At 40.8% G+C, this 22,865-nt stretch overlaps 1 protein-coding gene across 2 annotated transcripts in view; it reads right to left on the reverse strand.

Annotated features, from left to right (window-relative positions):
- OTC (ornithine transcarbamylase) overlaps nucleotides 1-22,865 on the reverse strand; it is a 73,592-nt gene that overhangs the window by 45,019 nt on the left and 5,708 nt on the right. For both annotated transcript variants that reach the window (XM_068962141.1, XM_068962140.1), the window contains exons 2-3: nucleotides 13,522-13,660; nucleotides 11,362-11,443 (exon numbers count right to left, since the gene is read on the reverse strand). In XM_068962141.1, the coding sequence (XP_068818242.1) occupies nucleotides 11,362-11,443; nucleotides 13,522-13,660 (221 nt within the window). The remainder of the gene's footprint in view (nucleotides 1-11,361; nucleotides 11,444-13,521; nucleotides 13,661-22,865) is intronic.

Below are 22,865 nucleotides of genomic sequence, written 5' to 3' on the forward strand. Positions count from 1 at the left end.
TTTTCAGAACTGTGCGATTATGGGCCATTGTTCCTTTCTGGAGGCTATACCTCATTTTTATTCTTAAAATATATAAGTGATGTCCACCAGGAAAATGGGAACATCAACTGTAGTATGGGATGTCATGGATGGCAATGGAATACTGCTCAGTAATTAAAAGAAATGAACTATACGCACAACATGAATGAATCTCACAAACATGCTGAATGAAAGAAGCTAGACACAAAAGAGTACATAATGTATAATTCCATCATATGAAGTCCTAGAATGGGTGAAACAAACATAGAGTGGCTGAAATTAAAACACTTGTTGCTTTCGGAGAGGGTGATTGGTTGGGAAAAGAGCATTGGTGAACTTTCTGGGGTAACAGAAGTACTTTATACCTTGACAGAGATGGTAAGGTTACATACCAATACATGGGTATATGTATTCTTCAATACTTACTGAATTGCACACACTTAAGATCTGTGCATTTTCCTATATATACATTATACCTTTTTAAAAAAATTGAAAATAAAGTGAGCATTGAAATGGCAGTTTCAGTTCTCTAAAAATCAGCAAGATCGGACTTCTCTGGTGATCCAGTTGTTCAGAATCCATCTGCCAATGCAGAGGACATGATTTCAATCCCTGGTCTGGGAAGATCCCACATGCTGTGAGGCAACTAAGCGCATGCACCACAACTACTGAGCCTGTGTTTTAGAGCCCATGAGCCACAACTACTGAAGCCCAGGTGCCTAGAGCCTGTGCTTTGCAACAAGAGAAGCCACCACACTGAGAAGCCTGCGCATCACAGCTGGAGGGTAGCCCCCACTTTCTGCCACTAGAGAAGAGCCTTTATGGAGCAATGAAGACCTAGCCCAGCCAAAAATAAATAAAATTTCAAAAGTTAGTGAGATCAAAGGTCATTCAACCGTTTTATTTATCCTCCAACCAAGACAGAGCTAAGCACCACTTACATATTACCCTCACCACTTGTCAACCCTCCATGGAATGTGAGATTACTGCAGACATCTAAGCAGATGAAGCTGGCTCCTTTCCCACCCTCAGAGCACATCCCATTGGTCTGGGAGGATGACGGACAGGGGTCTGCCCCAAGCCATAGCTAAACTCTGTGGGAACAAGGAGAACCCATTTATCACACACCCTGGGGCAAAATTATGGGAAATGATGACATCCAATCAGAACTTTACTCTCTCATCTGAGACAGGTTCAATAGGCAGGCTTTCTTAGATATATATACATATACAATGTAAAGGTATAATTACAAGATAGAGACTTGTCTGAGGGAGTTTGCAAATATTACTTTTTCCCTCCTTGGAAACATTACTTTTTTACTTAACTTGTCTTTTGGAAAATATACAACAGTCGCAATTTTCTGATCCTACCTGTTTCCTGTGAGAAAGAGAGAAATCATTAATTGCATGGTGAATTGGGTGATAAGGAGTGTTAGACCTATGAACGGAAACTCAACCCAAAGTCTCATGAAACAACCCAGTGAAGCCTTAACATGTTTTTTTTTTTTTTTTTGCATTCCACAGTGAATTTTTTTTTTAATTTTAGAAAGAGCGTTCAAACTACCGCACAATTGCACTCATCTCACACACTAGCAAAGTAATGCTCAAAATTCTCCAAGCTAGGCTTCAACAGTACAGGAACTGAAAAATTCCAGATGTTCAAGCTGGATTTAGAAAAGGCAGAGGAACCAGAGATCAAATTGCCAGCATCTGTTTGATCATAGAAAAAGCAAGAGAGTTCCAGAAAAACATCTACTTCTGCTTTATTGACTACGCCAAAGCCTTTGAATGTGTTGATCACAACTAACTGTGGAATATTCTTCAAGAGATGGGACTACCAGACCACCTTACCTGCCTCCTGAGAAATCTGTATGCAGATCAAGAAGGAACAGTTAGAACCGGACATGGAACAATGGACTGGTTCCAAACTGGGAAAGGAGTATGTCACGGCTGTATATTGTCACCTAGCTTATTTAAATTACATGCAGACTACATCATGCAAAATGCCAGGCTGGATGAAGCACAAGCTGGAATCAAGATTGCCGGGAGAAATATCAATAACCTCAGATATACAGATGATCCCACCCTTATGGCAGAAAGCAAAGAGGAACTAAAGAACCTCTTGATGAGAGTGAAAGAGGAGAGTGAAAAAGCTGGCCTAAAACTCAACATTCAAAAAACAAAGATCATGGCATCTAGTCCCATCACTTCATGGCAAATAGATGGGGAAACAGTGGAAACAGTGACAGACTTTATTTTGGGGGGCTCCAAATTCACTGCAGATGGTGACTGCAGCCATGAAATTAAAAGATGCATGCTCCTTGGAAGAAAAGCTATGACCAACCTAGACAGCATATTAAAAAGCAAAAAGCAGAGACATTACTTTGCCGACAAAGGTTCGTCTAGTCAAAGCTATGGTTTTTCTAGCAGTCATGTACGGATGTGAGAGGTGGACCATAAGGAAAGCTGAGCGCCAAAAAATTGACGCTTTTGAACTGTGGTGTTGGAGAAGACTTTTGTGAGTCCCTTGGACTGCAAGGAGATCAAACCAGTCAATCCTAAAGGAACTCAGTTCTGAATATTCTCTGGAAGGACTGATGCTGATGCTGAAGCTGAAGCACCAATACTTTGGCCACCTGATGTGAAGAACTGACTCATTGGGAAAGAACCTGATTCTGGGCAAGATTGAAGGCAGGAGGAAAAGGCGACAACAGAGAATGAGATGGCTGGATGGCACCATTGACTCGATGGACATGAGTTTGAACCATCTCCAGGAGTTGGTAATAGACAGGGAAGCCTGGCGTGCTGCAGTCCATGGGGTTACAAAGAGTCGGACATGACTTGAGTGACTGAACTGACTGACTGACTTCTAGGTATCTCTGTCACATCTCACTCCCATACTCCAAACTAATACCCAGCGGCCTCTTCATCATCTTTGCTGTGTGTCTAATAGACATACCAAACTCAACACTTCTAAAACTGAACTCCTAATCTTCGTCTCCATCCTGCCTGATTGGCTCTATCCTGCTCCATCCTGCTGACAGTTGCTCAGATGGAAACCTTGAAGACATCCTTCACACCTCTCTTTAACCCGATACATCAGGAATCTTGTTGACTCTCCCTTCAAAATATTTCCTGAATCTAGCCCTCTTATCTGGCCCAAATCTGCCATAACCATGGCCCCAGCCTCTATATACTGTACCTACCTGTTGACAGCTTTCACTGCTTCTATTTTATGTCTGACTCTTTGCAACCCCATGGACTGTATAGTCCATGGAATTCTCCACCCCTAGTGCCCCGGTTTATTCTCAACAGAGCAGAGAGATCCATTTAAAATGGAAGTTAGGAGCATCCCTTGTGGTCCAGTGGTTAAGACTCCTCACTTCCAATGCAAGAAGCATGGGTCTGATCCCTGTTTGGGTAACTAAGAGCTCATATACTGAACTAAGGCCTCACATGCTGTGTGGCATGGCCAAGAAAATAAATTTTCTTTTTAATTTTTTAATTTAATAAATAAAATGCAAGTTAGACCATGTTCCTCCTCTGTTCAAAACCCTCCAAAGATTCTCCTGTTTACTCAGAGTAAAAGGCAAAGTCCAAATAATAGGATATATATCTCTCCCTCACTTGCAGGCAGTCTTGTCTTTGTTGAGAGCACTGATCACCATCCACCATGATACATCATTCACTTACAATTTATTATGTCTATTGTTTATCGTCCGTGTACCAACTAGAATCTCAGCTCCACGAAGGCAGGGATTTTCCTATCTTTTATTCACCGATATGTTATAACCAATCAGAACCATTATGGGGCCTTCAGGGACAAGCCTTCCCCTGTATCCTCTGCTTTAGCTCTTCTCTGAAGTACCTAGGTAATGGTATTTGATGCACATTTCCTGAGTTGTTTTGTAGATGTAAAAAGCCATCCTCTCTCCAACAAAGAGGAGGTGTTAAGTACTTGAAGACCTTGAATACAAAGCCCCAGGCCTCCTGGAGCCTAAAGATTGATAAAGCTTGTGACATCTCCCTGCTCCCTCACCATCTGCCAGTCAGAGAACCCTGCACAAGCTGATCACAGACCTTGTGACCCCCGCTTCCGCACCTGGCTTTTAAAAATGCTTTGCTGAAACCATTCTGGGACCTCGGGGCTTTTAGGCCATCATCCACCCTTCTCCTTGCATGGTTCTGCAATAAACCTTTCCCTGTTCCAAACTCTGACCTTTCAGTTTGTTTGGCCTCACTGTGCATTGGGCACACAAACTTGTATTAACAACATCAGTCTCAAGAACCTAGAATAAATATTGGTACATAGTAAGTGGCTTCCCTGGCGGTTCACATAAAGAATCAGTGTGCAATGAGGGAGACCTGGGTTCGATCCCTAGTTTGAGAAGATCCCCTGGAAAAGGGAACGGCAACCCACTCCAGTGTTCTTCCTGGAGATTGCCATGGACAGAGGAGCCTGGCGGGTGGCAAAGAGTTACACACTACTGAGCAGCTAACATTTTCAGTATTTCTTTCACACAGTAAGTATTCAACACAAACTTGGTGAACAAATGTAGGAAGGATTTTGACTCTGGGGAGAGAAGTCATTTTTCTTACTTGCAAACATCTCCTAATTTTGTTAATGGACTTATCTATTACCTGTTAAGTGAGCTGACAGGATTTTGTGATGATTATAATTATGAATCACTCTTGAGCACTTAATCTGTTTCTAAACAAGGGAAATCACCTAAACAAATATGAATACTGCATATTCATCAAGAAAGTATTTATTAGGCCCCTACTATGTTCCTGGCATAGGGAAATGCCACTGAGGGTTGGGGGCTGTGGAGGAAGGTTTCAAACAGTTTAAGACCTCCTGGCTGGTCTACTTGAAGTCATACTCTTACTTGGACTAGAAGTCATTTTGCTAACAATCCAGGTTTAGCTTGTTGCGTTTTCATTTTTTTCTTTGCGCTATAAAGAAGATTCATATCAAATCTGGACTTAGCTGATAGGGGTAGGAAGAAAGGTTACATAGAGAAAGTGTTAAGAAATAGCAGTGGAAGCTCTGATGGAAAAATGTAGCCTGCCATATCAGCAAACAAAGGATGCTGTGGCTGTCAAGCCATCAGCCACTACCACTGCCCCAAGAGTGAGCCCTGAGGAAACTCGGGATGAAGACAAAAGGGCTGCCCACTCCCAAGCCTTCAGCCACTGCAGCCACCCCAACAGTGCACCCTGAGGGGACTCGGGATGGGAAAGAACAGGATGCGTGCTCCATCACTTCAGTCCCGTCCGACTCTTTGTGACCTCATGGACTGTAGCCCGCCAGGCTTCTCTGTCCATGGCAAGAATACTGGAGTGGGTTGCCATGCCCTCCTCCAGGGGATCTTCCCAACCCAGGGATCCAACCTGTGTCTCTTGCATCTCCTGCATTACGGGTGGATTCTTTACCGAATGAGCCACCAGAAAAGCCTAAGAACAGGATACTGGCGCTGGATAGCTAAGATGCATATCAAAGGAATGGTTGCCATGAGCCCAGACTCTTGTATCTTCCAATACATAGAAAAGCACTAAATTCATTAACTTGAGATGTCTGGTGTCTTTCATTAATGGTAATCGTTTGATGTTCCAACGACCTGGTTTTGAGTTCAGAATTCCTATGTATCCTGGCTCCTCCCTGACCTCTTCTGAGCAGTCCCTCAGAGCTAACTGAGAGACTGCTTCCTGGGCTTCAGTCCTCAGCAAGTCCACTCAATAAAACATAATTCTCACCTTTCAGTTTGTGGAATGTTTTTCAGTCAACAAAGCCTTCAGCAGTTCTTGAAGGAGATAAAATGGGAAGCCATTGCCTCCAAAAAGGAATTACCTCTGCAATTTTTGGTCACCCATCAGAAAGAAGCCTCAGACCCAGGTCCAAAAGCACAGGTCAAGCATTTGCCAGTTTAGCTGACCTGGATGGCATTAAGTGCTTCAGTGGCGCTATTGGTAAGCAACATGCTTGCCAATGCAGGAGACACAGGAGATGCAGGTTCAATCCCTGGGTCAGGAAGATGCCCTGGAGGAGGAAATGCCAACCCAGTCCAGTATTCTTGCCTGGGAAATCCCACAGACAGAGGAGCCTGGCAGGTTACAGTCCATGGGGTCACAAATCGTGGGACACAACTGAGCATGACTTAGCATGCAGCACGCTTATGGAAGATGTCAGACATTCTGAGAAGCCACCAGGAGCTGCCATTGCTGAGGAGAGGAGGGCAGAGGGACAAATCTCTATTCTCTCTTCACTCTTCATCCGGAGGGAGTTTGTTTTTATCTCTTTCACTTCTGCATACATACCAGATATTTTTGAAAAAAGGATTTCATCTGTTAATATCTAAATTTCTGTCTGAGAAAATAAAAGTCCATCTTACTTTGCTCTTTCCTTTCTTCAGGGATCCCTGCAAGCTTTGGAAGAAGGGGTATAAACAGAATTCACATAGGAAATGTGAGGGCTCCAGGGGTTCTTGCTGGTAGAGATAAGGCAACTGTTGCCCTCTCTGAGCTTTACTTTCATACCCATGGCATAGTATCATGGTTTCTATATTACCAGCTTTGCAAAATGACGAATTTGAAAGAGCTTGGAAAGCACTAACTTCTATTTTACCTTGAAAGTCAAATACCAGTGTTAAATAAGGAAAAGAACCACCTCTTAGGATGCCCTGTGCATTTTTCCATCCAATACTGCGGTTACCGAGATTAATAAATGTATCCGTCTGTCTGCTCAATTAATTTGCAATGAAGGAGTATAATCATCAGTAGTCACACAGGAGAATTGCCTGGTTTGCCAGGCTGGCATACACAAAAAGTGAGTGAGGAATGAATGAGCTACAGCTACACACAGCGACATTGATACAGCTCCCAAACATAATGCTGAGCAAAAGAAGCCAGACACAAAAGAGCAGGTATTGAATGACTCCATTTCTATAAAGTTCGAAAACAGCTAAACTAATCTGTGAGGTTAGAAGCCAGGATAATGATTACCCTTGCGGGGTGGGGCAGAGAGTAGTAAATGGAAGGAGATACAAGGGAGGACTTCTGGGTGCTATTCACACCGTTTCTCTATCTGGGTATTAGTTACAAGGACGTATAAAAATTCATTGAACTGTGTAATTAATGATTTGTGCATTTTTCTATATGTGTCTTACATTCTAATAAAAATATTACATGAGTAATAAATATGGCTTGATTTGGGTGGAGAATTTTATTTTGTCTCCTAAGATAAAGGTGACGGCACCCCACTCCAGTACTCTTGCCTGGAAAATCCCATGGACAGAGGAGCCTGGTAGGCTGCAGTCCATGGGGTCGCTACGAGTCGGGCACGACTGAGCGACTTCACTTTCACTTTTCACTTTCATGCATTGGAGAAGGAAATGGCACCCCACTCCAGTGTTCTTGCCTGGAGAATCCCAGGGATGGGGGAGCCTGGTGGGCTGCCGTCTATGGGGTCGCACAGAGTCGTACACAACTGAAGCGACTTAGCAGCAGCAGCAGCAGCAAGATAATACTAGGGAAACCTCAGTGGCTCAGACAGTAAAGAATCTGCCCACGATGCAGGAGACCCAGGTTCGATCCCTGGGTCAGGACGATCCCCTGGAGGAGGGCATGGCAACCCACTCCAGTATTCTTGTCTGGGAAATCCATGGACAGAGGAGCCATGGCGGGCTACAGTCCGTGATGTTGCAAAGAGTCAGATAAGACTGACCAACTAACAAGCTAATACTGCTGTATCATTGCAACTCAGGTTTGAGATAGAATCCTCAAGGATTATCCAGTGAGGATCACCCCATCCCAGAGGCTGGCACAAATCTGGGGTAGAAATAGACAGTTTTAATTATGTCTTATTTTCATTCTAAACAGCAGGGTAATAGGTTTTGATGAAAAATTGTGCCAACAGACAACTATTAAGATGCACATGTACATAATAGAAATGTACTGCCATATTTTGGGTTGAGGTTTACCATTTCTATATGCATTGAAATCAGCTGCTTACTCTGACTGATTCTCCTACTATTGAGTTTGGCAGGATGCCATCTCAATGAAACCCATGGGTATTTATTGAAGATCATGATGAATACTCTGAACCATAACTTTTATGGTCATATGTTCCTTTTCTCATTTATTTGTTGTTTGTAATTTTGTGCAGATTTCTATAAAGAGCACTTCTTTATAGAAAATCATCATTTAACAAAATGCTTAATGACACCTGTAGAAACAATTTTGCTGGAATAAAACATGACTAACATGTGCTCAAATTAAATCAGACGTTTAAAAATATGTTTAATAATAGCTTCTAATCCTGGGTCTGCCATTTATTAGCTATATGTCTGTGGGACTTTTGCTGAACCTATTTTAGCCTATTTTCCTCAGTGGTCTCACCCTCATGGAGTTGTCCTGAGGATTAAGTGAGATAATCCATGTAATTAATGTAGAGCACTTAGTGTAGGGTCTGTGCCCAAAAGCTTATTAAATCTTCACTCTTGGTTTTATTAGTAGCTTATCTACCACATGACATGTGCATGGTAAAACTGATCACTTATTCAGGGATATGTGAAATTAAAAATAACATTTGAACAGAGAAACATGGTAGACAACATCAACAGCTAAGAAAAAAATAATTTGAGAAAAATGTAACATTGAGAAAACTGTATGTATTTAATCAATTCTTTGATGGCTTCAGAAAAGAATACTTCTCTTAAGTACTAATGATTTTTAAAAATGATAACCAGTGTTGAAAAGGAGAAGAATTTCAGAACTACTGACTGGTTTATGCCATATTCATTTTCCCATTGCTGGACATCAGATGTCAATGTGACCTTAAAGGACCCAGCTTTAAAGAACAAAATGTTCTCATCAGTTTTCTTCCTAGGACTATAAAGATTAGGTGACACCTTATATGTTTCCTTTCTTCCTCCTTCCTTCTCTCAAGGGGCAAGGGGAGTGCATTAACAAGAACAGTAAACTTGAGATCTGAACCCTGGTGCTATTTGTATTAATTGCATGAACTTAGCAAGTCACTTGATCCCTCTGAACTCCATTTTGTAATGTATTTGAGATACCTCATTACTGGTCCTTACAACGCAAGAACTGCATGAAGTAGTTGTTTGCTTCTGAGCCCTAGAAAGCTCTGATGCTTGTAAGTAGGATAAGATACACAAAGAATCAACAAATATGTTTTCGTCTGTGGTACCTTTTCCTCGATCCTATCCATTTGCCCTTTGGGGCAGTCATGTTATTGATTCAAGGGAGGTCTGATGGAGTAGAAATGCAAAGAGAAAAAAGAGGTGATGAATTTCAAAATAGGTTTTTTGAAACTCATTACAGCAAACATAATTTGAGAAAAAAGATATTTTGAGTGTCAACAGCTAGGATTTCAAGTACAAACAAAAGACTTGAAAGAATGCATAGGTAGTTAAAGCCAGTTTTTCCTCCTCCTTTATCACCTGGGAACTGGAGGGGAAGAAGATGAAGAGCAAGAGCGAAAAAGCAACAGAAACAGACACTGGTGGACCTTTGTACTCTGCTGTCTGTCCCCCAGGCCACGTACTGAAGGGTGGGAAGCATGGAAATTTCAGATTGTTAAGGGACCAGACCTGAGCCATGACAGGCTCAACAAGCTATACTAGGCCTAAGATTCAGACTCTTGTAAAACCTGAGTCATGATTCCGGGAAACCACACCCTGGGAAAGTCCCCGCTGGCGCCAAACCTGAGCCAATCCGGATAGGGATGCTGGATTTGAAAATCGTGCGTGCGCGCGTGTGTACGGCTCAGCCAATCACTACCCACCAGCTGTACTAAGAACCGCCTGTATAAAAGCAGCTGTGATTCAGAGCTCGGCGCTCTCGTCAAGACTCCACTGCGCTGGAAGAGACAGGAGCCCTAGCTCGAGCTAGCAATAAAACCCCTTTATGCTTTTGCATTGCTGTGGACGTCTTATTCTCTCAGTTTTGGGGACTCGGACTTCGGGCATAACAAGATGAGTTTGGGGGACACCAGAGCTGAGAACATCTGTCTCTTTTAAGACAGAGCTCAAGGAAGGAGTAAATATTCTAGAACTCCCTGGCACCCAGAAAGAGGAAGGAACAATAGAGAGAGTCTTGCAATATCTCTGTGCCCACTGTGGCGTGGAGAGCTGACAAGAGCTTGAGAGTATAACCAAGCAGGACCCTATAGGATCATCTCAGGGACAGACCTTCCCCCATATCCTCTGTTTCAGCTCCTCTCTGAGACACCTAGATAATAGTATTAGGTGTATATAGTATTTGGTGTAGTAAATTCTCAGAGTTGTTTATCTAATGTGAAAAATCCCCACCAAATGGAAGATGTTAACTACTTGATGACTCTGATGACCTAGCCCCAGGCCTCCTGGACTCTAAGGACTGATAATGTTAACCCCTGTGACACTACCCTTCTAACTCACTCACCATCATCAGCCACTCATTGTGCACAAACCGATCAAGTACCTTCAACCCCCACCCCACCCCCTCACCTGGCTTTTAAAAATGACTTATTGAAAATCTTCAGGAAGCTCAAGTTGTTTTAAGGCTTGAGCCAACTTGTCTCCTTGCATGGCTTTGCAGTAAACCTTTCTCCGCTCCAAACTCCAACATTTCAGTTTGTTTGGTCTCACTGGAAGTCAGGCACACAAACTTGCATCAACAAGCGAGCCAAACCAAGAGCTATCTCAGATCTTGTGATCAGAGTAAAACAAACTCCTCCACATCGAATGGGAGCCAGTCAAGGTCCAGTAGGGATACAGAAGTCCCAGCAGATTCCAACATAGACATTTGATGATGATGTCCTGATGATCAAAGACCAGATCCCTATAGCCCTAGATGCCTTGACATTGAGATTCTCTCTAGGACTTAACCATGACTGTGGGGAAAGTGTGAAGGGACCCTAAACTGACAAAGTAAACGATGAAATGACAGGATTTGGATTGCAGAGACTGTTTCCATCATCCAGCAGAATTGGTATAAACAAGGAAAAGCTCTTTATACATTAGAAAAATGCACATTTCTTGCTCACGTTGAATTGAAAGCCTGAGAATTTATGACCACTAATATTCTGTACTGAACATGAATTATTTGAGATGTCTACTCAAGTCCTCATGGAATTCCTATAGATGAGGCTCATCTTCCTGCTTGCAGCTGCTGTGAGAATCAGAAAGAACATTCAGAGGCTTCCATTGCTACTCTTGGTGACATTGTTTTCCCTTTGTTGTTGCCAAAGAGACAGATAAATCTCACCACTGGGCTCCTCCTCCCAGGTCCTCACCTGTTGGCCCCCTCTTCAACACAAGTCCAAGTTTGTCTGTGAACTCACCTGTTTCTGTGGACAATCTTGTTCGAGTACTTCTTTTTTCAAAAATCATGCCTAAGGACTTCCCTTGCAGTAAAGGCAAATACTGAAAGTCAAGGATAATAATAAAATTAAACTAACTAAAATGAAATATACATTTTATATCTACTAGCAAAGATTATATTTTAAGATTTATTCTTTACATTGTCAGAAACTAGAATAATTAACACTGCTCCCAAATAAGCATTCATATGTTGTTTACAAAGTGAATTCAAAGAGTTTATTTCCTGTTGTAAACAAATAGGGGAAGGAAAGAGGAATCCCACAGCTTATTGACATGTAATGAGAAAGTAATATTAGTTGCTCTGGGCTCAACCTGAACACTTGTTCCAAAATGTATTAATATTTCATATTGGAACCATCTTCTTACTTAAATCTGTGGAAATGTTACAGGGAAGAACTGACTCCATGTTGGATCTGTTTCTTTTACTTTAACATTTGCTTCCAGTTGTTTTTGTTCACTAAAAAGATACTGTCCATATATAATGGCCTGCCTTGGTGAAACCTGGTTATCTTCCTGAATGTTAAACCAAAATGCCTTTGTTCAGGACCCTGTCCACCTGTGGATGGCTACAGGAAGGAAGAAATTAACATATCCTATCCCTAAGTCTGGCCATTCCAGGACATATTTGCAAGATTAATGTCCTTTTTACTTTACCTCCTCACCTCCCCCATCTCTCTTCTAGAAAAGAGCCTGGCATCCAGACCCTGATAAGATGGCTATTTTGAGATATTAGTCTGCCGTCTTCTTGGTCAGCCAGCTTTCCGAATAAAGTTGTATTCCTGTCCTCAACCCTTGTCTCTCAAATTCATTGGCCTATCATGAGGCAAGCAGAGCAAGCTTAGACGCAGTAAAAGAAACTTCTACCAATGTTCAATGACTTCAAAGATGCTTGTTTGGGAAGTGTCTTCTCAGCTAGGAACATGTTTTTTCTGTCACAACATGGGGCACTCAGACTCCTAAAGATGACACCCCAGAGTTTCAAATACACTTTCAATATGCATCCTTGGGAGAGTGCAAAGGCTTTGTTTCTAGAAGTCATGTGAAAACAATCTGAGTTTGGGTGTGGGGTGGGGCTCTTTCTCCTTCCTCTGCTACAGATGGACTTCCTGATAGGATGAGTTCTGGAACAAATAGATTCCTGCCAGCTAACCTTCCTCACCACAAAGTGTGTAAAACAAAAGCCTGGGGTCTCGAGGAAGGGAGCTTTTCTCCTTATTTCAAGGTGTTCTATAGGAACCAATAGCATTTGGAGTCACACCTCTTTTGGGTTCATTCTTAGGAACTTGGAGAGTTTGTGAGCTAAATAAGAGAATCAAGGTTGTGTACAACTTTCTCAACCTGAAATCAGCTCTTTCAAATGCTTTTGAACAAGCTTGGAATATGAAAATGCTTTCACAGTTAAGCAGTCTAAATGAAGCTGCTGCATTAATTGTGTTTCAAACATAAATTGCTCAAAATGCAGAATAATGCTTCCAGCTAAGCACCATATCCCATTTCTTCTCCTACTTGGTTACCTTTTAATTGGTTCTTTGCTAATCTAAATTTTTAACACCATCACATCATCCTGAATTTTTTGAAATTATCCTAATGATGAAATATCTGATCTTCATCCACCACTGGAATTTGTTGCTAGGAAAAAAAAAATATCATCCTTATTTTAAATCTGCTAGAAGACAGAAAAGAAGGTAAGGGTAAAAATAAAATCATTCCAGAGAAATGATTCCTTAGGTTCTGATTCAGTTAATAATGACTTTCAACATTTCACATGAAAGAAATGCAATGACTTGTCATTGAATAACTGATTTTTATGCTTTTTGTATGCCTGTGCACTCAGTGATAATCAATTACCTTGCCTGTGTGATTTCATTACTTAGCTACTGTTTAGGAATTTTAATGTATTTTCTTTTTCCTCTTTCTTTGTAAAGGCTGTCTTTCAAAAGGCTGATTGGAACTTCCCTGGTTGTCCGGTAGGTAAGAATTCATGCTTCCATTGCAGGGGGCATGGGTTTGATCCCTGGTCAGGAAACTAAGATCCCTCATGCCATGCCATGCAGCCAAAAGAAAGAAAAAAAAAAAGACTGCTTGGTAACAGTGGAAGGTAATATGGAAATACCACATACCTCTCCTTTCTGTTTTATCCTGAATTTCAGATCTGCTGATAGCCATAGCATATATTTAATTTCTTCTCCTGTAAAGTTCTTTAGAGTGAGGAGGTCACGGCCCTTCAGCTGTACTTTATCCTGTACTGGTTGCCCACATCTATGAAAAAGAAAAAGAAAAAGATATATTTAAGAAAACAAAACCCATGTCCTATGATAATTCATTGTTTAATTTTTGAAACAAAATATAGCAAATCATGTGTAAACTCATGTGTCTCTGCAAAGTGCTAATGCTTTCAAATTGATATGGCTGTGGTTTACATTTTAGATATTCAGTTTTTTGAATGTTGAGAGGAAAGAAAAACTTGAGGAAAGAGGTTGAATTCTGTGCTGAAAATAATCATAAGTGGCTTTGTTACTTCATAGTTAGTCAAGTTACCCAAACTCTCTGCACTTAAATTTCTCACCTAGAAAATGAGTATAAGAAGCTTATAGAGTTTGTTGTGAGGATGAAATTATTCGATACATGGAAATCAGATAGTGTCTGGCATATAATAAGTATTTGATAAATTTTAGCTAGTACTATTGAAATCATTGTTTAGTCACTAAGTTGAGTCTGACTCTTTGCAACCCCATGGACTGCAGCCCGCCAGGCTCCTCTGCCCATAGGATTTCCCAGGCAAGAATACTGGAGTGGGTTCCAATTTCCTTCTCCAGGGGACAGTCCCGACCCAGGGATGGAACCCACATCTCCTGCAATGGCAGGTGGATTCTTTACCAGTGAGTCACCAGGGAAGCCCCGTAACTGAAATCATTAGATGGTACAAATAGAATTTGTATGTACATACAAGAGAAAACAATTTCATTAATTTTCCTCTGCTGCCTTTCAAATCTATCCTTGAAGAATTGTTCTTTGTAGTCCCCGGTCAGCTACAGTGGACCCTGTGGCTTTTCTAGTAACTTTCAGGGAAAGACAAAGTTCTCTGCTTACTTTACTCCCTCAAAGAGTCTTGGTTAAAGAATGTATAACAATAATGATAATTTTTTTGACTTTAAGAAATGTACTACAGGTTAATACCCTTTTCCTTCCAGCTCATGCCTAATTTAAGCTGGCCTCCTCCACAGGAGAAGGGGAACCATGAACTGTTGCCTCTGTTTCCTTACCTTCAGTTCCTCCAAGTAAAGTCAAAGGAAGGTGAGGAGTTAAGGGCCAGGCAAAGTCTGGTTCTGTTCTAGTAATCTAGCATTGGTATAGGTGTTTGAGGCTGATTCTTTTCTGGGGTACTTTCGAGGATCCATGGAAGAAGTCTCTCGTCACTGGGAATTTCTCATAGCAGTTCTTGATGGTGGACATTTACATCGTCTTTGCCGTTCAAGGAAACATATCCAAACTCTTTTTGCTGAGATCTCCCCAACCTGGGTGCTTCAGGAAGTCTTTTGGTCATAATGTGACACAGCGCCATGATAGGTCTCTTTCTTCATCCATATTGGTTCATGGGAAACCCTGCATGTTCTTTGCTCTGACTAGAGTTGAGTCTGTCCCAGCATAGACTCTTGTTCTGCCATCAAAATAGCTAGCCAGCCAGTCCCTCTCTATGTTTTCCACTTATAGGCCTGACATCACTGTGCTGTCTCCAAGCTCTCCTATTGAAGATATTAGTGCCATCATAGCCACTTGCCCTAATCTTGAGGTGAGGGAATAATTCTCATCCATGTGAGGCACATCATATACAATGGTTGTTGCTGTTGTTCAGTCACTAAGTCATCTCCGACTCTTTACAACTCCATGGACTGCAGCACTCCAGGCTCCTTTGTTCTTCACAGTCTCCCAGAATTTGCTCAGATTCATGTCCATTGAGTTGGTGATGTTATCTAAGCATCTCAGTCTCTGCTGCCCTCTTCTCCTTCTGTTTTCTATCTTTCCCAGCATCAGGGTCTTTTCCAGTGAGTTGGCTGTTCTCATCAGGTAGCCAAAGTATTGTAGCTTCAGCTTCAACATCAGTCCTTCCAGTGAACACCCAGGACTGATTTCCTTTAGGATTAACTGGTTTCATCTCCTGGCTATCCAAGGGACTCTCAAGAGTCTTCTATCCAGCACCACAGTTTGAAAGCATCAATTTTTCGGTGCTCAGCCTTCTTTATGGTCCAATTCTCACGTCCATACATTACTGGAAAAACCATAGCTTTGACTGTATGGACCCTTGTTGGCAAAGTGATGTCTCTGCTTTTTAATATGCTATCTAGGTTTGTCATAGCTTTCCTTTCAAGGAGCAAGCATCTTTTAATTTCATAGCTGCAGTCGCTGTCCACAATGATTTTGGAGCCTAAGCAAATAAAATCTGTCACAGCTTCCACTTTTCCCCTTTCTATTTGCCATGTAGTGATGGGACCAGATGCCACGATCTTAGTTTTTTATACAATGGCACATAGCTAAAATCCTCTTCAAATCTACAACTCACCTCCTGGTTTCTACAATCCATTTTAAAAGCTGGAGGCAATCACCAGTGGGTTGCAAAACTAATTCTTGTGTACCTCCTTGGCAAGCCCTGTTTTAGTGGTCTAGCATCTCACTTCGGATTGAGGAAAGAGTCAGAACCTATTGGGCCTGGGCAGAAACTGAGACCGAGTCCCATTTTAACATTCTATTACATTATGATGACAGTAATTGTTATTTGGGATAATCAGTATATAAAATGGACAGCATTTATTCTCAGTGTTCTCTCTATTTAATAATAATTAGTATTGTATACCATTAGAAATTATGAATAACCAAGGTCAAATTGTGATTTAGCACATATATTAAGCATTCATTTTACTTGGAGTAAAATGACTGTCAGAAAATAATCATGCTTGAACTCCAGCCTAAGAAAAAAAGCTTGTGCTACTTGAGATGAAGAGTAAATTATCTGGTGGAATTTATGTCTTTTTGCACTGATAACAAGATAATAAGTAAGAAAATAACAAATTCTCTCAATTTGTTGTTTTCACTGCATGATGTCAAATAACTCAGACAAATGTATATTTTACTAAGTATCCAACTTTCTAGCAGAGCTTGTTTAATGTTCAGAAGGTGAATAGATTTTTTTCAGTAGACTTTTTATGAGATAAAGCCCTTCAGAGATTCTAATTAGTAAGGAAAGGGGCTTTCTTAAAGATGGAGGGTTTGTGGGTTAGCTGGCTAATGATTGATAGATTTAATACAAGATCTAATGAAATATTCAAATCTAATAAGGATTAGCGTTTTCAGCCTATATGTGCATTAAAATTTTGCTCAACATTCCTAAGACCTACCATTGTCTTCAACTTTTAAAAATGTGTGATTCAAACACTCTTCAGATGGAAATTCTTTAAAGCAATTGTCTCAATTGTTTTATTACAGATGCAAAACATTAAAAGATTTTGAAGATAGGTCTACAATATATGTTTACTTACTTATATGTATTACTATCCTAATAGATTATGCAGATAACAAAACATAAAAAAGAAATAAAAATTTTAAAGTGTAGAATAAGATTCAGATATTTTAAAAATAAATTTGTAAGTATACAAAAAAAATTGCTAGCTAAAGAAGTTTCTAGAATAAATATTCATTTTCTTCCTTTATTGGAATCCTAGTAAAAAGCTTACAAAATTGTGTCCAAGATCTGGGTAGTAACAGAAAACAATTTGGTAACTTTAGAGATGTGGCAATTAGGCAGGAAATTTAATTTTATGTGTGTATTCTGGTTTTATGTTTGGCTCTGATAATATTTAACTAGTGACACTATCTAGTACTATTTAGTGCTTGGAATATACAGGTACTGATATTGTTGAGAAGTAAATTCTTTGGTATTCATGCATTTTTCTCTGTCAGTTGGATCCTTCTAGGGATCTGTAAACAGGTTTAACATGTCTGGCTTGGGATGGAGGCATGGCAGCTTAATCTTTCCCAATTCACACTGTCAACTACAAATAGGCACTTGCCATGGGCACTTACCATCTACCTCTACAAGGATTAAATCATGAGCTACTGTGCTGAGCTTCAACACTCCATGAAAGGAGTTCAGGGTGGAGAGCAGGAATGAGGCACTCTGCGCTCAGGGGAAAAGCTGGCAGGACAGATCTTTAGATAGTTAGATAAATTCAGGAGCTAATTTTACGAGTCCAATTCCTGTATCTCCCCATATTTAGAAAAGCACTAAAATCCTTCACAGTGATGACTGTTCTTCATGACTAGCAAAAGCTTCCCGAGACTAGTATAAACCTTCTGGAAAAATATGTGCTTGATTGCATGTACTTCCCCTTTACCAAAATCTCATACATACTGACCTTCCCCGCTGTCTCCTTGGAGCAGTCTCTTAGAGCTATCTGAGGTGCTCTCTCCCAGGCTGCAGTCCACACCTCATTTTGCATTCACACCCCAATAAAACTGAACTCAAAACTCTCATGTTGTGCGTTTTTAAGTCAACAACATTTAAGGCAGCTCTGAGAGTATAATTTCTTCTGGAATAAGGTCCAAACAACATAAAATCACAGAAGATAAGCTTTCTCGACGCTATGTCTTACAATAACACATTAACATTCCATGGGTTAAGATGTCACCTGATATTATATGTAAAGGGGAAGGAAAAAACTTTCCTGGAAAACCCCACTCCCTAGATTCAAGAAATTTGGGAAATATCACTATAGTTGTTGAATTTGCATCCATCAAAACCAGGAAAAACAAACCATGAGCTAATTTTCAGGCCTTTTTTAATTCCCTAGAGTTCAAGCTCTGACTCCTGGCTATACTGGAGCCCACGAAAGCTGAGTTGCCAAACTCCAACACTTAAGAGATTCAGTATCCTCCCTTACTTTCAGCCCCTAGAGGGTTTTGTTATATTTGTGTGCTTAGTCACTCAGTCATGTCCAACTCTTTGCAACACCATAGAGTGTAGCCCACCAGGCTCCTCTGTCCAGGGGGATTCTCCAGGCAAGAATACTGGAGTCCATGCCCTCCTCCAGGGGATCTTCCCAACCCAGGGACTGAATCCAGGTCTCCCACATTGCAGGCGGATTCTATACTGTCTGAGCCACCTGGGAAGCCCTTGTTGCATCTACTCTGATCTAAATACTCACAGGACTATATGCTTCATTGAATGCATATCATAGATTTTAGAATTGTGGTGGTGTGGTTGAATCTCAGAGAAAAATAATTGGAAATGAAAAGGAAATGGAAATTTTGCAGAGCACTGATTTCCCACCCCCCTTCCCATGAAAGGAAATAGCAAAATAATGGTGAAAGAGGAGGGGCAGCAACACCTTTAGCTGCTTCCAAAGAGCTTCAACTTCCAGCTCTTTATTGCCCAAACAGAAAACAGATTGGAAGAGGTAAAAGGTCTCTGAAGCTTTCTCAAGTTTGTCCTTACAAACTTTAAGAAATTTCTAAGTTGGAGGTAGGGTTAGAGTTAGCGCTGATATTCTGCTTTTGGGATTGTGTTGTGAGAGGCTCTTTTTATTTCTCCACTGACAGATTTGAGTTTAAAAATAGAAGTCACCAACATCCTGCTTGAATATTCCCTTCTTGTCCAGACCGTTCATTTTCAAATTTATATAGTGACAGAAGCCTTATTTCAAATTCTTTTCCTTAGACCACAAGAGATCAGAAGAATACCTCTTTGTGTCTCTAGTCTCCACAGGGTGGCAGCTGATATGTGGCCCTCCTTCCTGTTACTGTGGAATCACACCTCCAATAAACCAATAAATCTTAGCAGATAAGCTATTAAAAAAAAAACAGTTCTGGCTTTGCACAGCAGTGAGGGACTGTAAATAACTATTAAATCTGAAGCCATGTAAAACAACCTTAATAATCAATGGGAGAAATCACAATTGTTCTGTGACTTAAGTTTTTTTGGCAAAACATTACAAACTCTCTTATAGTCAGTTATAAAGGCTTAGGGAAATGAAAAAAAAGAGTAAAACTGATATATATTTAGTACATTGTCATTTAAAACATTAGAAACATCAAGAATTACAGTGTTTTATTTCTTTGTAAAAATTATCAGGTAGTTTGAACAGTGTATGCTGTCTTCTTATCACATTTGTTATGCTTTGGTGAATTGTTATACTTCTAAGTTTGAATCAACTTCCAACATTTTATTCTTTGAACTCTTAATATTGTGAAATCTCTCTGAGAATTCCTTTAATTCTTTAAATATTTATTATTTGGCTGCTCTGGGTCTTAGTCATGGCATGTGGAATCTTCTAGTTGCAGCATATGGGATCTAGTTCCCTGACTAAGGATTGAACCTGGGTCCCCTGCATTGGGAGCACAGAGTCTTAACCACCTGACCACTAGGGAAGTCCTGAGAATTCCTTTAGTGTGGAATGTTTTACTGGTATCACTTCCTCTGGAATATCTTCATACTTTTGGTCACACCACTGTACTCGTTTATGTCGATAAGTTTGTCTTCACTAAGTTTCTCTAGCTACATAGCTAGAACCTCTCAAATAGTAGCAGGGTCAACAACCCCACAGTCAGCTATTTCTTCTATAAATACATTTGCATCCACAATTAACTTGTCGATGTTATCATTTTTCTTTCTCTGCTGCATTTTCACCTCTTTCAGACAACTCTGTCTTATAATTATCCATTTTTTATTAAAATGTCACATGGGCTTATCACTGGAAGAAGAGAAGGCAGAACAACTATACTCTTTAATGTCTGTAGGTGAACTGGTTAACAGCTGCACAGTGAGCAATCAGCAACAGATTTTGAAAGAAGTGATGTGATTGGTCACTGATCATGAAGTGCATCTGTTATGTACACAGTGATTTGTGAACTGAAGAGGCAGCAATGGATGGATGTGAGGGTTGGACAATAAAGAAAGCTGAGCACCGAAAAATTGATGCTTTTGAACTGTGGTGTTAGAGAAGACTCTTGAGAGTTCCCTGGACTGCAAGGAGATCCAACCAGTCCATTCTGAAGGAGATCAGCCCTGGGATTTCTTTGGAAGTTCAGTTCAGTTCAGTTCAGTTCAGTTGCTCGGTCATGTCCGACTCTTTGCTAAAGCTGAAACTCCAGTACTTTGGCCACCTCATGCGAAGAGTTGACTCATTGGAAAAGACTCTGATGCTGGGAGGGATTGGGGACAGGAGGAGAAGGGGACGACAGAGGATGAGATGGCTGGATGGCATCACTGACTTGATGGACGCGAGTCTGAGTGAACTCTGGGAGTTGGTGATGGACAGGGAGGCCTGGCGTGCTGCGATTCATGGGGTCACAAAGAGTCGGACATGACTGAGTGACTGAACTGAACTGAACTGAGCCAACAATAAAATTTTTACTTTAGGCAACTAAACCCAATTAATGTCCCATGGCAACTGAAATTTGAACTGTGTACTTGGGAGACTGGTGTTATTTACTAAACTGTGGTAATTAAAATTCCTACGTGTGAGGACCATACAAAGGAACGACTGTTGGTACTCCAGATACATTCCACCATAGGCTTCCTTTCACATACTACTTACTCCCTCTGTCCAGGACACTCGCCCCACAGCTATCAAGCTCTCTTTCTCATCCTTAGGCTGGGGGCTTAAATACCACCTCCTATGAGACTCCTTCCCTGACTGTACCAAGTAATCTCTGCTTTGGCTTCATTTTCCTCAAAACACCTATCACAATTTTTAATACAGCAGGTTGGCCAGAAAGTTTGTTCAGGTTGGAAACCAGAAGGAACTTTCTGGCCAACCCAATATATTTGTGTCTGTCCTCCGCTTACTTTTTTTTTTAAAGATCTTTTTAAAAAATATTTATTTACTTATTTTTGCCTGCATCAAGTTTGAGTCACAGCACATGGGATCTGTTGTGGCATACAAACTTCTCCCTAGTTGTGGTACTCGGGCTCCATAGTTGTGGTGCCCTGCAGCACATGGAATCTTAGTTCCCCAACCAGCGATTGAACCCAAGTTCCCTGCGTTGGAAAGCAGATTCTCAACCACTAGGCCACCAGGGAAGTCCCTGTTCACTGCTTACTTTTAATCTTCCCATTAAATTACATGACCCACAATGTCAGAGGTCCTGCCTGTTTTATACATTAATATATCCTGGTGCTGCTTGCAATGCCTGGAATATAGTAGGCATTCAATAAATATTTCTTAAGTAAATGAATGATTGAGTGAGGTAGAAGTAAATCAATTTGTATAAGAAATTCAGCAGATTTCTGGGCATGAATTTAGAGAGATTTGCCATGATGAACTTTTAAGGCCCTGACTGAAGTCTGATGACCAAAAAAGATACTAAAAGTGCCCCACCCCAAAAAGAATTAATGTTGAGGCAAGAGCAAGTGTGGGTAGTGGTCCAGGCTGAACACAAGGCCTAAGAGTCATGGAGGAGAATTGATTGTGGCCTGGTATGTTGCTAAAGCTGAAATTCTCTAAGATTCTACAGTATTTGCACCACTGGGAAGAATAGTTGGACATATACACATGAAACAAAAAAAGCATTATAACCTTGAATCCTACAGATAGTAGCCTGAGACAAGTACAAAAACTAGAAAACTGGTGAGAGTGCCTGGTGGGTGAGTTTTTGTCCATAGCACCATGAGGGTCAAATCCAAAATACATTAATAATGAACTATACCAATATTTTGGTTACCTCTTTCCATGAACCCCTTTTGGACAGAATAAGTTCCCAGGGTTCTTGGGGACAAAAAGATTGGAGCAGTAGCTCCTGCCCATCTGTCATACCAGCCTGAGAGGGTTTGAGTGATTAACTGGAAAAATTGTTTTAAGTTATATCTCACCTGGTTAAGGGGTTCATAATGTTTATACCATTGAAAAACCATTAGAGCAGCCACCAACGTTTCTCAGTTCTGTCCAGGAGGTGGGGCAGGAAATGTTGGCTTGGGAAAAAGAACTGTTTTTCATAGATATCAAGAGCTAACCAGGACAGTTTATCACTGAAAGGAAAGCAAACACAATGGTTCCAGTTTAAATTCCTATCCTGTTTACTGTCTCCTTATAGACCTCCCCTTGGCTCCAAAATGGAGTTGCCACACCTCTTTCCTGAGCTTCTTAAAAATTAGAGGAAAATTGAAAACCTCCACAATTGTACCACGTTAAAATGCCTCCATTACAGGCACCCTCCTTTTTTTTTTTTCTTGTTTGTGTTAAGCATTTCTTGCTTTCTGGTGATAAACCCACATTCTAGTTAGCCAGATAAAACTGCTGACCTAAATGGCTTTTAAGTTCTCATAGAGACCCTGTGCTTCAGTTGGAAGCAGCCCAGTCTGGTTCATGAGGACCCAAACCAAGGCCAGAATCACTGTTTCAGTGTTTCCATAAAATGCTTGGTCTCTTTGTACTCAAGTGTGTCTCCTTGGTAAACCAGACCTAAACCACATTAT

The sequence above is a fragment of the Capricornis sumatraensis genome, chromosome X (assembly GCF_032405125.1).
Source record: "Capricornis sumatraensis isolate serow.1 chromosome X, serow.2, whole genome shotgun sequence".
Lineage (NCBI taxonomy): Eukaryota > Metazoa > Chordata > Mammalia > Artiodactyla > Bovidae > Capricornis > Capricornis sumatraensis.